The 17522-nt window shown below is 39.0% G+C and overlaps 1 protein-coding gene across 1 annotated transcript in view; it reads left to right on the top strand.

The window, feature by feature from the left end:
- KIF15 (kinesin family member 15) overlaps positions 1-17522 on the top strand; it is a 90265-nt gene that overhangs the window by 49441 nt on the left and 23302 nt on the right. Inside the window, exons 19-27 of the mRNA XM_012665611.1 lie at positions 3108-3258; positions 3464-3549; positions 4547-4616; positions 4989-5075; positions 6417-6521; positions 7305-7427; positions 10604-10750; positions 12246-12347; positions 12667-12831. Of these exons, the coding sequence (XP_012521065.1) occupies positions 3108-3258; positions 3464-3549; positions 4547-4616; positions 4989-5075; positions 6417-6521; positions 7305-7427; positions 10604-10750; positions 12246-12347; positions 12667-12831 (1036 nt within the window). The remainder of the gene's footprint in view (positions 1-3107; positions 3259-3463; positions 3550-4546; positions 4617-4988; positions 5076-6416; positions 6522-7304; positions 7428-10603; positions 10751-12245; positions 12348-12666; positions 12832-17522) is intronic.

Raw genomic sequence — 17522 nt, 5'->3', positions numbered from 1 at the left:
TCTATCTCCCTCTCCCTCCCTCTGTCTCCTTCCCTCTCTCTCTCTCTCTCTCCCTCCAGTTCTCTATCTCCCTCTCCCTCCCTCTGTCTCCTTCCCTCTCCCTCCTTCTCTTTCCCTCTCTCTCTCTCTCTCTCTGTCCTCCTCCCCCTCTCCCTAGCCCCCCCCCCACACACACACATGTTGCTCTTATTCTCTCCTACTATTGAGGGCATTCCTTTTCCTCTATGTGACAAGGAACAGATTGCCTCGGACAATCTGTTCCCAGCATAACACCTCCTGCAAAGAACCCTTCTCTCCCAACAGCCATATATTAATCCAGGGAAAATTTGAATTGGTTTTTCTTGAGTCATCTGCTCACCTTTGGACCAGTCACTTACTGAGGGTTTTAGATGACATTGGGCCAACATTGTAATGTGCCTGCTCCGCAGGGAAAGATGTCTTCTTACTAGAAAAAGGGACAGTGTAAAGTAGACCAGAACAATAGTTGTTACCATTGTGCACAGTAACTTGCCAAAAGATGGCTGGTTAGTCAGGTGCTGGTAATCTTGAAAGAGAAGTAATCTAAGATGTAAAGAGGGGCAGTGGCTCATGCCTGTAATCCTAGCACTTTGGGAGGCTAAGGAGTTTGAGACTAGCCTGAGCAAGAGCGAGATCCTATCTCTACAGAAAGAAAAATTAGCCAGGTGTGGTTGCACAGGCCTATAGTCCCAGCTACTTGGGAGGCTGAGGCAGGAGGATTGCTTGAGCCCAGAAGTTTGAGGTTGCAGTGAGCTATGATGATGCCACGGCACTCTAGTCTGGGAGGCAGAGTGAGACTCTATCTCAAAAAATAAAAAATCTGTAGCTGTTGAGTGTTTTTGAATACAGAACAAGAAATTGAAGGAGAAGAAGAAAACTTGAGATTTGCAGACCAAATTTACTTATACATATGTTTTTGTTGGGCTTGCCCAGTGTGGTTTTTTGCTTTTTTCTTTTTTAAGAGACAGGGTTTCACTGTGTTGTGTTGCTCAGGCTTGTCTCAAACACCCAGCTTCAGGTGATTCTCCTCCTTGGCCTCCCAAGTAGCTAAGATTAGAGGCATGAGCCACCTCATCCAGCTCTAGTGTGGTTTAAAAAAAAAACAACTCTGTCAAGTACAACGTGCTGTTACAATGGGTATACTGGACGCCCTGACTTCAGCATGATATAATTTATCCACGTAACTAAATTGTACCCCATAAATTTTTTTTTTTTTTTGAGGCAGAGTCTCACTCTGTTGCCCGGGCTAGAGTGAGTGCCGTGGCATCAGCCTAGCTCACAGCAACCTCACACTCCTAGGCTCAAGCAATCCTTCTGCCTCAGCCTCCCGAGTAGCTGGGACTACAGGCATGCGCCATCATGCCCGGCTAGTTTTTTTTTTTTTCCTATATATTTTTAGTTGTTCGATTAATTTCTTTCTATTTTTAGTAGAGATGGGGTCTCGCCCTTGCTCAGGCTGGTTTCGAACTCCTGAGCTCAAACAATCCGCCCGCCTCGGCCTCCCAGAGTGCTAGGATTACAGGCGTGAGCCACCGCGCCCAGCCCCCATAAATTTTTTGAAATAAAAAAATTAACATAGCATTTTAGAAATTGAGTGTTTTCTTATAAAAATCTGTGTTTCAGCATCCTCTTGAACAATCAGACAATTTGATGGCACTAGGCCCATATTCCTGAATGGCAACCATCAGCCACTGCGTAACTTATTCCTTTCTCTTTAGAGAGGGGATGCGTTGTCTGGGTCAGCACAGCCTCCTCCACCTTGCGCCATTTCCCCAACACCAAGGCATTTCCCTCAAGTTACCTGATTGGCCTGTAGCCCAGGACTACTCAAACTAGTTAAAACAAACAAAATAGACAATTTATTGGTAATTTACTACAGGTACACTGTTGTGTTTTCTTATACCTGGCATTTGTTTTAACCTCTGAATCACTGAATCTGAACTTGGCTCCATCACAAACTGGTTTTGTGTGATTATTTTGAAGTCACTTCACTAATCTCATTGGATCTTCATTTCCTTGTGTTTGCATGTCAGAGTTCAACTACATCAAAAATGTTAAGAATCCACTACATTTAGCTATACTTAAATTCTAAGTATTAAATACTTTCTAGCTTTTTAAATACATTGGACACAATTTAATTTTTCTCAGTGTCTCTGGTTTAACATTGAGTACATCACTCATGGGGCTGCTTGTGCTCCATCATGATCCTCAAAGGCTGTTAAGGCCTCTGAAAGAAACAGCACAGCGCTGCTATGTGTTTCTTGAATTATTTTGCCTACTTTTTATACATAGTTTATACCATAAATACATATATATATGTTCTTCCTCCCTACCTTCTATTGTCTATACATCTATCTTTTAGCAACTGATTATACCACTTTGTAATTTGCTGCTTCTGCTCTACTCTGATTTAGTACAGCAGGTAGTTCTGTGTCTAATAACCTTCTGTATATAAGCTAAGACACCTGTTTTGGATGGTACAGAAAGTCAAACTGATTGTTTGCTAGTTCTCTGAGCTTTGGATGTCTGAGGGTGCCACATTATATTGGGGAGGAGAACAAGAGAATGAAAACCAAAAAAGCAGTAGATAGTTCTTTGCCAAGGGAACTTTCTCTCTTGCTCAGATCGAAGCCAATTTGCCATCTTCAAAAACCTCCCTAGAGCTGAGAACATATGTGGTGAATGGTTGGAGCTGAGCTATGGACAAAACTTGGAAATTAACTACCAATGCCTCGCTTACATGAAGGCTAGATCTGGAAACCCATAAACGTGTCTAACCCGTAAATTGCCAATCAATTAAACAATCGATTGCCAGTTGAAACTGTGGTAGAGAGAATGAGGAAGTCATGGCTACAGGCTAATGTTCCCACCTGCCTTTTCCATCGAACTCCTGTGTGGTCCAGTGTATCTCATGTATTTGTGCATTATGGACATTTCACACAAGTCCATGAGGAATATTACCATCAGTCAAGGCTTAGCTAAGTTGGGAATGGGCTATAGATGGGATAAATTTTACTGCAGATGATCTGACTGACAGAAATATATTAAATGTTTACATTTACCATTGTAAAAATATTTTTCTGATAAAGATTAGAAAATGAAAAGCTGCTTGAGGGGAAAGCCTGCCTACAGGATTCCTATGACAACTTACAAGAAGTAATGAAGTTTGAAATTGACCAACTTTCAAAAAACCTCCAAAACTGCAAAAAAGAAAATGAAACTCTGAAATCTGATCTGAATGTAAGTTAAGAGGGATTTTGGTAATTGGTGAATTTGTCCTGGGTCTGTGATTGTTCTCTTGAGTGTAGGGCAAGGACTACTCTGATCTCTCCCTAACTTTCCATACTTGCCCACATGCCTGCCACATAGAAGGTTCATGACATGTTTGTTGACTAAACATTGCTAGGAACAATTACTTAAAGTCTAATATAACCTTGTCTTTTAGAATTTGATGGAGCTTTTTGAAGCAGAAAAAGAACGCAATAACAAATTATCATTACAGTTTGAAGAAGATAAAGAAAATAGTTCTAAGTGAGTGCTATTTATCTTTTCCATTAGTTGACTATTGTTTACTACCACATTCTTTATCTTGTTTTTTATTGTTAATACTCTGTAAAGAGTTATTTTTTAAAAGCATTCCAAAAGGAATGTCAGATTCTTTTATATAAATGGTTATACAGAGAAACTTAATTCTTCAAAACATTCAACAAGTAGCTATTGTGCTTTTAAATGAATAGCAGTCAGTGGTGATCAGAACTCAGCACCCTCTGTAAATAAATCACAGTCTATATATAATAAGATGACTTCCAAATGTTCATTTTATTATTGGAAGGTGGAGAATGATTTTTATTTCCGTCTCTACTATTCTTTTTCTAGCTGCTCTTTTTTCTTGCTGGTCCATTATCTTTCTTTCCCTCTCTCTTCAAGTTCTTTTCCTTAGTAACCTTAGTGAGTCTCTCAGTCTCAGCCAACAGGCTATTAATCACTCTAATGAGAAGAATTTCTTTATTCAATAGATATTTATAGAGTTCTTACTATGAGACAGATTATCCTTTAGGCCTTGGGTATACAGTGGTGAACGTGGAGTGTATATCTAGTTGGGAGACAGGCAATTAACATTTTCTCATTCATGCAAATGTTTAGTGATATCCAATAATCCAGGCACTGATCTGGTGAATGCCAGCACATTTAGAGGTAAAACAGTGAATAAAACTTCCCTGTTCTTGTGGATTTTACATTCTAGCACAGGGAGATAGGTAATAATAAACAAATACTATATTATATATGTTATATTAGGGAATACAAAACACTCTGAAGAAAAACAAACAGTCCTGGTACAAAAATAAGTTCTCATTAAATAGTTGTTGAAGAAATGGGTTCAGATTTCTGATCTCCACTGGAATATAATGCCTCACACCAAGTACGTGTCTAATAAAGTTCATTTGCATTGTATTTAATCGCTTCTGTACTGACTCAGTTCCTCTATCCATTTCATGAAGTCGGGTAAAAGATAATTCTTCTCTTCCAGAGAAATCTTAAAAGTTCTTGAGGCTGTACGTCAGGAGAAAAAGAAGGAGATGGCCAAGTGTGAGCAGCAGGTAAATTTCCTATTATTCTAATTCAAGAATTTGAAGTAACTTTTATTCCTGATGTCTAAAGAAGTTTATTATAAAAACGGTTTCAGCTTTTGGATGTTGGAAATCAATTTTTTAAAAAAAAAAATTCGGGGCTGGTTTTATTATTTTTCAACTGTTGTTTTTCTAACTGCCAGTTGGCTATAAGCATAATTTATTGGTATCTCCTGATAGAGACCACAAAATCATTGTCTTTCAACCCAATTTATCATTTTCAAGTATTCATCCTAGTGTAATCTCTATAATATGAAAATCAGATTTCAGTTTTATCTATGTATGGTGAGGTTAGCTTTGTGATTTAATTCTTTTTCTAAAAATATTTATTTTTCCCCATAGATGGCAAAAGTACAGAAACTAGAAGAGAGCTTGCTTGCTACTGAAAAAGTGATCAGTTCTCTGGAAAAGTCTAGAGATTCTAACAAGGTAGGTGGAGTTTGAAGCTACACCCTTCTGTATTTTTTTAATAAATGCTAGTTTAACTTTCTATTCTCCTGTCCCATCTTGCACTTCCAGGGTGACCGATAGCTAGATTTCTATATGCAGTTAGGCCTTGTTTATCTTCCAAGGCAGCTAGAGAATGAAGTCTTCCTCTTAAGTTTAATTTTCCACATAACTTCAGGTGCAAACCACTATATTACTCAGGACGATGGTATGTTTCTAAAACACATCCTAGAGTACTGTTTACTACCACATTCTTTATCTTGGTTTTTTTTATTGCTAATACCCTGTAAAGAGTTATTTTAACTCTTTTAACTAAGATGCTGGTATTAGTGTGACCTGTTCTTGTTGACTCTAAGTCCCATTTTACAAATTCTCAAATGCCTGGAGTTGACTTTAACAAGAATAATAAAAATAGGCTGGGCACAGTGGCTCACGCCTGTAATCCTAGCACTCTGGGAGGCTGAGGTGGGAGGATCGCTTGAGGTCAGGAGTCCAAGACCAGCCTCAGCAAGAGCAAGACCCCATTTCTACTAAAAAAATAGAAAGAAATTAGCTGGGTGAGGTGGCACATGCCTATAGTCCCAGCTACTAGGGAGGCTGAGACAGGAGGATTGCTTGAGCCCAGGAGTTTGTGGTTGCTGTGAGCTAGGCTGATGCCATGGCACTCTAACCTGGGAAACAGACCAAGATTCTGTCATTCATTCATTCATTCATTCATAAATAAATAAATAATCCAAGTGTAAAATTAGGTATTAAAATCCTTATATGTCTAACTCTTATTCATTCATAAAACCAAAGCAAATGATTAAGTAAAATAGCATATAGCCATTAAAATATAAATTGATAATAATGAGACATATGATGTTTTGCTAAAATAAAATTGACTTCTTATGTTGCCATTAGTAAAGGTAAATGATTTATCATTTGAAAATTACCTCCTGGCCAAGCGCGGTGTCTCATGCCTGTAATCCTAGCACTCTGGGAGGCCGAGGCGGGTGGATCGCTCAAGGTTAGGAGTTCAAGACCAGCCTGAGCAAGAGCGAGACCCCGTCTCTACCAAAAAATAGAAAGAAATGATCTGGACAACTGAAAATATATATATAGAGATGGTGGCGCATACCTGTAGTCCCAGCTACTCGGGAGGCTGAGGCAGAAGGATCGCTTGAGCCCAGGAGTTTGAGGTTGCTGTGAGCTAGGCTGACGCCACAGCACTCACTCTAGCCAGGGCAACAAAGCGAGACTCTTTCTCAAAAAAAAAAAAAAAAAAAATTACCTCCTTTTGAATGCCCTTGGACGTGAAAATATTGTTTCTGTCCTCATCAGGAAGTTGTGACCGACCTTATGAATCAGATCCAGGAGCTAAGAACATCAGTCTGTGAGAAAATGGAAACTATTGACACCCTAAAGCAAGAACTAAAGGACATAAATGTAAGTTTAGTCAAATTTAACAAGATGTTAAATTTGAACATGAGACACTTTACAGACTCAAGATGTTAACAAATACTCCACCAGGAAAAAAGATTCTGTGGTCAAAGAAGTTTGGAAATACTAGTTAAAGCTCAACAGATTTCTGTATTTGCAGGACTTGCAGAGCCTTTGTTATGCCAAGGCGTAGTATGCATCTCCGGGAGGCAATGCAGACTGCAGTGTTTCTCAGATTTCACTGACCTGGGACAATGTTCTCTGTGCACCATTTGGGAATTGCTGATATAAACTGAATAAGAAACAGACTGGTTATTGGCTGGGACAGTTAAGGCTGAGAAAAAAAATAACACATTTTAGCTAAGTTCAGAGACATTAATCATAGAAAATGAATTTTTTTTCTCTAATAATGGACGTAATGTCATTTCCTAAAGTAACTACTTATTTTGCCAGCATATATCTATGTTGAATGTTGATGCTTTCTCTTCTGCTTGGGTCAAGGCGAAGGTTTTTGTAGATACTCTAGGAGATTGCTGTTCTCCATGTTTATTTCTGAAGACAGTCTCCTGATAAAGATGGGAAAAAAAATCTGTTTTCATGTGACTTTTCCATTTTTCTTCACCATTCATGCATTTGTTCTTACATTCTTTCATTCATCGAGTATTTATTGAATTAACTTGTGTTAATGTGGTCATCACCTTAGAACTCAGACTCATTCTTGATATTTTAATCTACAAATAAACAGATAATAAAACAGACACCTCTGTATCATGACTTTCTTTTCTACAGTGCAAATACAACTCTGCTTTGGTTGACAAAGAAGAGAGCAAAGCATTGATCAAGAGGCAGGAAGCGGATATTCTGGATCTGAAAGAAACCCTTAGGCTAAGAATACTCTCTGAGGATATAGAGGTAGATGTTAAGACTTCTTTGTTTGCCTTATTGCTTGTCAATATATCTATTTGTGTGTGGAGGTTATTAGTGAATAAATAGAGGATTTTTAAAGGAATGATTAATAATCAGAGCCACTTTTTCCTAGGGTGGTCAGACAATTAAGAGTTACCACTAAAATTATTATATTTTTATCTAGTTAATCTATTTTCATTATTTGTGCTGACACCATGTGAAGTTCCTATAACTGACCACCCTTTATGTAAGGGGAGCAGAGTGGAAACTGCATTTACTCGGAATGTTTAAAAAATTTTTCTTTTTGTTGTTGTTCACGTAAATTTACCCTTTTAAAAATTAAGCAATACTGTCACGTGGTTCAGAAGCAATATGCATTTCCTCCTACCCCTCCCTATCCCTCAACCACCCAATGTTACTAGTTTTTTGTATATCCTTCCAGAGATACTTTAAGCAAGTCCAATATACTTTTAGTCTTCCCTTTTTTCAGACAGATGACAACCCATTATTCAAACTGTTCTGCATTTCCTTTAGATATAAGGGATTTTTGTTTATTTGGTTGGGCTTTCATTTTTTGGGGATTTTTTTGCTAAACTGTGCTACCCATAAAACCAACAAGTATTTATTGAATCCACATACCATACAACTTGTACCTGGCCTGGCATTTGGGGATGGAAGAATGATTGAAACACCATTACTTATGTAGCTTAAGAGATATGTGTATTATGACATAATAAACGACCTGGGAGCACAGAAAAGGGAAGGAGGGGAGTAATTCTGCCTGGGGAAATTCCAAAGAGCTTCCCAGAGGAGATAGTATCCATACAAGACTTTGCCAGGGAGGGAAGCCTTGGCAGTGTGAATGTGTGTGGAGTGTCTCTAGCACAGTAAGCAGTCGGGGTGGCCAGCTTGAGGTGCAGAAGCTGAGATGGAGACAGGCTGAGCCTGTGCAGTAAGCTTCTTGAGGAACACCAGCTGTATCTTTTAGGAAATTGGAGCTGCATAGACTTTGAACCCAGACAGAAGGTGTTGAGATCTGAGCTAAGAAGTCTTAGTGGGGATAGTGAATGAGACCGTGAGAGTTGGGAAGTATTTCAGAACTACCGTTGACAGTTGTTGGTGTCCAGTTGGATGTGTGCTGTGAAGGGAGGAAGCAGTCAGAGTGGGCACCAAGGTTTCTAGCCTGAGAGACCGAAGGTGATTCTGCACACATCTAAGATGAAGAGAATAGAGGCTCAGGGAAAATTAATGAGATGCATTTTACACATTACCAGTTTTGAACTTAAAGAACCTGTGGGAATAGATATCCAAGGTAGATATACCCAGTAATTTGTATTTTTATCCTGCTACATTCCAGAAAAGATTTGAAGCTGCTAACATATGTACAATGTAAGAAGGTTAAAATAGACAACTAAAATCAGAATAAAAGGAAAGTAAGAGTAGAATAGTAACAAGTTACAAAGAGCACATGCTGTGGAGTTGGAATTCTGGCTGTGTGACCTTGAGGAAGTTAAATTTTTTCTCTGCTTCATTTGCCACATCTAAAGAGATAACAGTACTGCCTATTTCATAAGATGTTGTGAAGATGAAATGAGGAATACATGGAAAGTGCCTAGAACACTATGTGGCACCTTGTAAATTACTCAATGCATGTTACCTGGGACTAATTTTAGGAGGCCAATTGAAAAGTTAATACACAAAAGCCACAACCTAAAGTCTTATACAGTGTATAAAATGTGTAAAATTCAGTTCTATATTGCTTATTGCCAAAATAAAAAGAGAAATCTAGCTATTTTAGTGGGAGTAGCTGAATGAGGAAAGAAAACTCATGGCAGTATACTTAAAAGCTCTTCCTTCTTCCATCCTTATTTCCTTCCTTTCTCTCTCTCTGTCATTTCTTCTTGAAAAGATTATGACTAGGAATTTTAGATTCAAGTGGAGTTGATCATAAACAGCCAGTTCACGTTCCCTTCGTACTTATTTTCTGTCTTTATTAGCTAAAATTTACTTTTATGGCTATGGTTTGTGAATTGTCATTTAAATTGTCTATACATCAATGTTTTTCAACAATATGAGTCCCCAGCCAGCACAATAAGATGAGAACAGTAAATGAGACACAAATATTATAAAAACTGAGAAAAAATATACTGTTATTTGCAGTTGGGTATGAATGTGTGTGTGGAAACTCCAAAATACTGCCTGACTATCTATTAGAATAATGAGTTTAGTAATCAGTTATAATCAAGTCTTAAAAATATATTTACCGTATACCATCAATAACCATTTAACAATATAATGGAACTAAAAAGTTCCATTCTCAAAAACAATCAAAAGTATAAAAACCTTAGGGAAGACTATATAATAACTGTTAAGGACATAAAACTTTCCTAAGGAATATGAAAAGAAATTAAGTATTAAAAAAAGAATAGCTTTACTATATATCAACAATAACCACTTTAAAAACATACATAGGATTTTTAACAAATGATGTAATAGAAGAACGAGTACAGGGAAAAGTGTGATATATCAAGTTTTTAAGTGTATGTGATGAGAGATGTGTATGTATGTATATGCATGTGTATATATACACATACATACATAAATTTACATTTGGAGAGGAAACGGAGAATAAACAGATTCTGCTCTAATTTTGCAGGAATTACATACACTGCATCCATAGGAATTATGTATGCAACCTACAGGACTTCTAATTCTCTGTGTCACTTTCTATAACCTACTTCCTGAAACTTTGATGGCCTATGACAGTATCACAGTCTGGTGAACTGCCCAGCCCTCCCCAACTATTTATAGCTATTTACCTTCCAGTGTATAAAGGACTCAACTGGTGAGACAAGCCAGCTCAGGACCTTTTCCTGGAGTCCTCCTCAGGAAAGAGAGATGAGCTTTGAGATCCGGGAGTGAGAAGAAAGTGCAATTAAACTCTCATTTGCCATACCTATATGAATTTACTGTAATCATGTTAATCTCTAGACCCTTTCAACCTAAATATTAACTCACCGGTTTGTCTTTGAATGGATTAGGACACAAGCCCAAAAAAAGGGGGGGATTTTACATAAAACTTTCTTAACCTTTTAAAAATTGTACATAATAATGATTTGGAAATCCTTATTGGAATACTACAATGAAGAAATTCTTCCTTTGTGGGGATTGTCCCCCAACAGAGAGATATGCTCTGTGAGGACCTGGCTCATGCCACTGAGCAGCTGAACATGCTTACAGAGGCCTCAAAAAAACACTCAGGACTATTGCAGTCTGCCCAGGAAGAACTGACCAAGAAGGAGGCCCTGATCCAAGAACTTCAGGACAAGGTAAGATGCACAGAGGTGTCACTCAAGATGGGGGACAAAAGGGATCCATAGTTGAGGTTGTCACAACATTCCTGCCTTGGCTAATTTCTCTATGTTACAAAAGGCAGACTAATGGAGTATTTAGGCAATCTGGATTGTAAACTTGGAATCAGAACAACTTGGGTCTGTGCACATGAAGTGAGACTTGCTCGGCTGCCTCCCCACCTACTCTGGGTCATTGGCATGCGGCAGCAAGTCCTAACCACTGTGGGGACGTTATGGCTGACTTTTATCATCTTTTTAGCAGCTGTTGTTTTATATTTCATATTTTTTGCAAGTAACTCTTTTATTGCGAAACTTAAAAGAAAAACTTAAAAGGTGTAAATTTGTGAGAGAAAAGGAGATGTTGGGTTATAGTAGCAACCAAATTAAACATATCACAAAAAGCAGCCCTAAGTTCACATTTTATTACTTTAAAAAATGCCATGGTTTTGTCTTAATCGAATGCTTTTCAAATTATTAATCAAGCAATGAAAAAGCAATGTAAAAAGCATAATTCTGTATACCATGGGAAGCTTGTCTTTTCTTTTTTTAAATATAAGTAGCATTCTATGAAATGTCTCTTTTAATTGACAAATAATTATATATAGGGTACAATGTGATGTTTTGATATATGTATACATTATGTGATGATTAAATCAAATAAATGAACATGTTTGTTGCCTCACATACTGTTTTTTTGGTGGTGTGAACATTTAAAACCTCTCTTGGCAATTATTATTAAATATAGTTACCATGTGGTACAATAGATCTCAAAAACTTATGCCTCCTAATTGAAACTTTGTACCCTTTGACCAATATCTCCCATTCTTGTTTCCTCCCAAGCCCCCACCCAGCCTCTGGTGACCACCATTTTATTCTCTACTTCTATGAATTCAACTTTTTTTAGAATCCACATATAAGTGAGACTGTGTAGTATTGTCTTTCTGTGCCTAGCTTATTTCACTTGGGATAATGTCCTCCAGGTTCATGTGCGGTGTCACAAATGACAGAATTTGCTTCTTTTTTAAGACTGAATAGTATTCTATTGTGTATATATAGCATATTTTCTCCCATTCATCCATTAGATGGACACTTCCATACCTTCGCTATTGTGACGAATGCTTCAGAGTACAGATATCTCTTCAACACACTGATTGTAATTTCTTTGGATATATACCCAGAAGTGGGATTGCTGCATCATACAGTAGTCTACTTTTAGTTTTTTGAGGAATCTCCATACCATTTTCCATAATGGCTATACTAATTTACATTCCCAACAAGGGTTCCTTTTTCTCCACATCCTCACCCACACTTATCGTTCATGTTTATTATAGCCATTCTAATAGGTGAAATGCAATATCTCATTGTGGTTTAATTTGTATTTCCCTGATGATTGGTAATGGGGAAGCTTGTCTTTTTTAATTGGACCATGTGCCCCATATTATTTTCTAACTTGTAATCTTAATTTTCCTAGCTAAACCAAAAGAAGGAGGAAGTAGAACAGAAGAAGAATGAATATAACTTCAAAATGAGACAGCTGGAGCATGTGATGGATTCTGCAGCTGAAGCTCCCCAGGTACTTTTCAGAAAAAGAGAGCATTTCAGGAGGAATGAACAGTTTGTGAATGATAAAAATTTGGAAATTACTAAGACCATAGCTTTGTTTTTTTTTTTTTTTTTTTTTAAGAAAAAGATTTTCACTAACACCCTCTGCCTGCTTTTTACTTGATAAAGGTGCCAGTCTTTTGTTTGTTTTACTTGAACAAAAGTTAGAATAATAAGCTAAATAGCCCGAGTATTTTCTGTGTGCTTGGCATATACTTGTACATTTAAAATGAAACCTTTCTAACATCACTTAACACTGGGTATTTGGATGAGATTTGATTTTATTTTAGAGTCCTAAAACACCACCTCATTTTCCAACACATTTGGCAAAACTTCTGGAAACACAAGAACAAGAGATAGAAGATGGAAGAGCCTCTAAGACTTCTTTGCAACACCTTGTAACAATGCTAAATGAAGACAGAGAAGTCAAAAATTCTGAAATCCTCAGAATGAAGGTAATTGGGTAAATTTTTTTCTTTTTTCTCTTTTTAAAAGACAGGAAACTCTTGGGCTCAAGTGATCCTCCTACCTCAGGCTCCCAACTAACTGGGACTACAGGCATGTGCCACCATACCCAGCCAGTAAATTTAATTTTAAAACATAAGCAGCATCATCTTGTAAGTTTAATTTTTAAAAATAAGCAGTATTGTCATATTTGCTGAGGATACAAAATTCAAAGGCACAGAACTGAAGGGTAGACAGAGAAAAGTCTTCCTCTTAGCCCAGATACCAGTCTACCAAGGTTGCTGTCCCTGGAGGCTCCCGGGGTAGCTGGTTCTTTTAGAGCTTTTCATTGCGTACATAACCAAGTCTGTAAGCATTCTTCTCTCCCTGCCCCATTTGGTTTTTACATGATGATGTCATATCATACAGGCTGCAATAACTACACTCTAAGCAATGAAGGAGAGACCCTGTTTCCTCAGACCTCACCTCATAGTGCCGTCCGACTTTTGGGTCTTTGTCAATTTAATAGCTAAAGCATGTTATCTCGATATAGTTTTAAATTTGTATTTTTCTTATTAGGAGTAAAATTGAGTATCTTTTGTTTTTCTCTTTCTGTGAACTATATCCATTACCGATTTTTCTATTGTTAGATTTTTCTTATTGATTTATAGGCATTCTTTTTATATTAGAGATTTGTTTTAGACTATGATAAATTCAGAATACTTTCTTGTTTGCCATTTCTTTAAGCTTCCTGTTAGTGTTTTTACCCAGTTACTTGGGGTTATGGTGTTTGTGAGTGGCAGGTGTGCATATGGTTTAGGGGTCAGGGTGTGTGCTGGAGTGTCCGGGTAGGTGGTGTTTAGGTACGTGGGAATCAGAAGAATGTGATGCTCCACAGAAGAGAGCGTTTAGCCTGTGAGGTCATTGCTCTGCAGTGAGTTTTTGTTAAGGAACGTAATTAGCTCTTTTTTTTTTTTAACATAAGCAGAGAGTTTATTTGGGCCAAGCTGAGGACTGCAACCTGCTGGCATAGATTCAAGTTGCCCAGAACATATACTCCATGAGCAGCAGTTGCAAGTAGATTTTTAAAGAAAAAATTTGCTCACTTTAATCAAGTGATGTGAAGGATATAAAGACAGTATCATTCTTAAGTTTTGTTTCTCGTGGAGAGGATCATTCCTGACCTTTTTTATTTAGGGCAGTTCTCAGTATGCTCTCAGGAATGTGGCTCTTATCCAGATTGCCATGATCTTGAAACTTAGAAGAAATTGAATCAGGTTAAAAGAAATCAGTCAGTAGGCAAGTGAATCCAAAAGGACATTCCTTGCAGCCAAGTATTTATTTCTTCTGGATGGTTACTCTTGTGATTTTCAAGTTATGATCCAGTTAATTTTTTTTGTTTGTCATTTTTTTTATTTGTTTGTTTGTTTTGAGACAGGGTCTTGCTCTGTCTCCCAGGCTGTAGTGCAGTGGCTTCATCATAGCTCAATGCAACCTCAAACTCCTAGGCTCAAGTGATCCTCCTGACTCAGCCTCCTAAGTAGTTGCGACTATAAGTGTGTGCCATCAGGCCTGGCTAGTTTTCATATTTTTGTAGAGGCGGGGTCTCGCTAAGATGCTCAGGTAGCAGTTAAGTATTTTGAGGAATGGGCTGTGGCATCAGTTTTTTATTTGTTTTATTTAAAATCTATTAAATAGAAACAAATAGTTGAGAATATTTACCAAAGTAGAGACTTTCTGTCATCTTTTCTCATAAAGGAATTTTAATGAATTATGTGATATTGAGAAGAAACTATGTTTGAGACACTATGAACATGATCATGAATCACCATTTTAGGCCTCCAAGAGCTTGGCACAGTCTGCTTTTTATCCAGCAATACCCAGTGTGGTGTTCTACATAGGAGCTTAATAGAGTAAAACCTGTCTTGGGTCATGGCCTTGGGGAGCTAAATAAAGCCTACTATAATGCTTTTTGTTTTGTTTTGCTTCAATAGATTCAGGGAGTTCAAGTGTTTTTTGTTATGTGGATGAATTGTATCATGCTGAAGTCAGGGCTTTTAGGGTACCCGTCACCAGAATACTTAACATTGTACATGATCGGTAATTTTTTATCCCTCACCCCCCGCCACGCACACTTCCCCCTTCTTAGTTTCCAATGTTCATGACACCACTTTATGACCATATGTCCCCTTGTTTAGCTCCCACTTATAAGTGAGAACATGTGGCATTTATTTTTCCATTCCTGAGATACTTCACTTAGGATAATGGTCCCCAGTTCCATCCAAGTTGCTGCAAAAGACGTTATTTCATTCCTTTTTGTGGCTGAGTGGTACTCCATGGTATATTTACACACACACACACACACACACACACACACACACATTTTCTTGATCCACTCGTGAGTTGATGGGTGCTTAGGTTGATTCCATATCTTTGCAATTCTGAATTGTACTCTGATAAACATTCAGGTGCAGGTATCTTTTTTATAAAATGACTTCTTTTCCTTTGGGTAAATACCCAGTAGTGGGATTGCTGAATCCAATGATAGGTCTACTTTTAGGTTCTTTGAGGAATCACCATACTGTTTTCCATAGAGATTGTACTAGTTTACATTCCCACCAACAGTGTATAAGCATTCCCTTTTCACTGCATCTGCACCATCTATTGTTTTTTGCCTTTTTAATAATATCCATTCTGACAGGTGTGAGGTGGTATCTCACCGTGGTTTTGTTACAGCAAGTGTTACAGCAAGTGGTCCCGAGGACAAACCGAGCTGCACACGGAGAGTCGGAGAATCAAAGTTTATTCACCAGCGGGCTCAGAGGGGGCCTCGCCACCAAATTCTGAGCGCCGTCTACCCAATTTTTCCCACTTTTATTAAGATGTGGTGGTCCGGGGGGTCAGGTGGTTAATGCCTACCAGGTAATAGGTTAGTTGATGTTTCAGATAATAGATTTTAGTGTTATGCTGATGTGCCAGGTAATAGATTAGTCGATGCGCCAGGTAATAGGTTGTTATTATGCTGATGTGGGTCTTCCGTGAGGGGTGGGGGTCTCAGGTGTCTCATGTGCCAAGTAATAGATTAGTTGATGGGTCAGGTAATAGGTTAGTATTATGCTGATGCAGGTCTTCCATGAGGGGTGGGGGTCTCAGATGGCTGATGTGCCAAGTAACAGATGGGGGTTTTCCTTATCATTCCCCCCTTTGATGCCCTTGTTTGTCTACTATAGGGCATCATTTCCCAGTGGGTGTAGTAAGTCGAACAAGCTGGCTTGCCCCTTGGGGCTATACAGGGTCAAATATCACCTATAATGTTGCCAGTCCAGTATTTCTTTCCCCTGCTGTGACACACCTCAGCCTGACTATAACATGTCTTTGGCATGTAGGTGCGGACTGCGAAACCTCCCGTGGTCCAGAAGCCTCGAGTAATCCCATTAGTGGAAGGAATCCAAGTCCTAGCATAACAAACCTCAGGTCAGGATTTCTCTGCCATAGTTGTTAGGGCGAGTACCCCAACCAGGAGGAGGGTAGGAACTGAGGCAGGAGTAGACATCCTATAATAAGCCAAAATACCACAGTTAGAGACCCCCTCTGCAGTCCAGTCGAATCTCCCAGAGCTACCGTGAAGAGTCCAATCCCCAGTAAAGTTACTACGACCTCAATGAGGGCCAGGGCCAGTGGTCCCATTTACTCCCATTCAGTCCTGGGTGTTGCTATCCTTATTGGGAAACAGTTAAGCTGTATCTTTAGCGGGTTCTGCTGGTCCTGGTGTGCAGTCCAGAAATCAGCTTCGTTGTCTGGTTCAGCATTTTTCACCCGGGAATGATGGATCCACAGAGTGATATCTGCAACTTTAACAGCAGTGGGAGTAACTAATATTACAGTATGGGGACCCTTCCTGGTGGGCTCTAGGGGTGTTCTTTTCCAGTCCTTTACCTAGACTACATCCCCAGGTTGATGGGGGTGGACACGGAGACCCAGGGCAATAGGGGTTTTTTCTAGGATGGTGTGGTGGATATGGCGCATAGTTTTAACTAAGGCTTGGAGGTGTGTTTATATTCAATTCCCCTAGTTATCTAATGTCTCCCCTTAATCACTTGATGGGGGGCGGGGAGGTCTACCAAACAGGATTTCAAACAGGATGTGCACGTGACTCTGAACAGGGCTAGGCTTAGCACGTCTACCCAGGGTAATTGTGTTTCCTGACATAGCTTGGCTTGAGTGTCCAGTTTATGTGCTCTACTTTCACTGAGCTCTGTGGCCTGTAGGCTGTATGTAGTTTCCATTTGATTCCTAGTGCCTTGGTGAGGGTTTGCATGACCTCCTCAGTGAAGCTTGGTCTGTTGTCATTGCCAAAGGAGAGTGGCAGACTGTACCTGGGGATGATTTCTCTCAGTAGAAGCTTTGCCACTTCTCTAGCCTTTTCGGTCCGGGTAGGGACTGTCTCGACCCAGCCTGAGAAGGTGCATATCACTACTAGCAGGTATTTATAGCCCTGACATGGTTTTACTTCTGTGAAATCAACTTCCACCTCCTTGTGAAGTGGAAAATTCCACTAACAAGTCTCCACCCCTGCTATCTCCCCTAACAGCTGTCACTCTTGCCTCTGTAAACTGCTTGCAGGCACCAAGGTGGCTCAAGACCCTGCCCCGCTAAAGATAACCTCATTGTAACTGTGCCCCACTCCCTCCCTAAACAAAAT

This window comes from Propithecus coquereli, unplaced genomic scaffold, assembly GCF_000956105.1.
Source record: "Propithecus coquereli isolate 6110/MARCELLA unplaced genomic scaffold, Pcoq_1.0 Scaffold1, whole genome shotgun sequence".
Classification (NCBI taxonomy): domain Eukaryota; kingdom Metazoa; phylum Chordata; class Mammalia; order Primates; family Indriidae; genus Propithecus; species Propithecus coquereli.
This window is presented reverse-complemented; position numbering and strand designations above follow the sequence as displayed.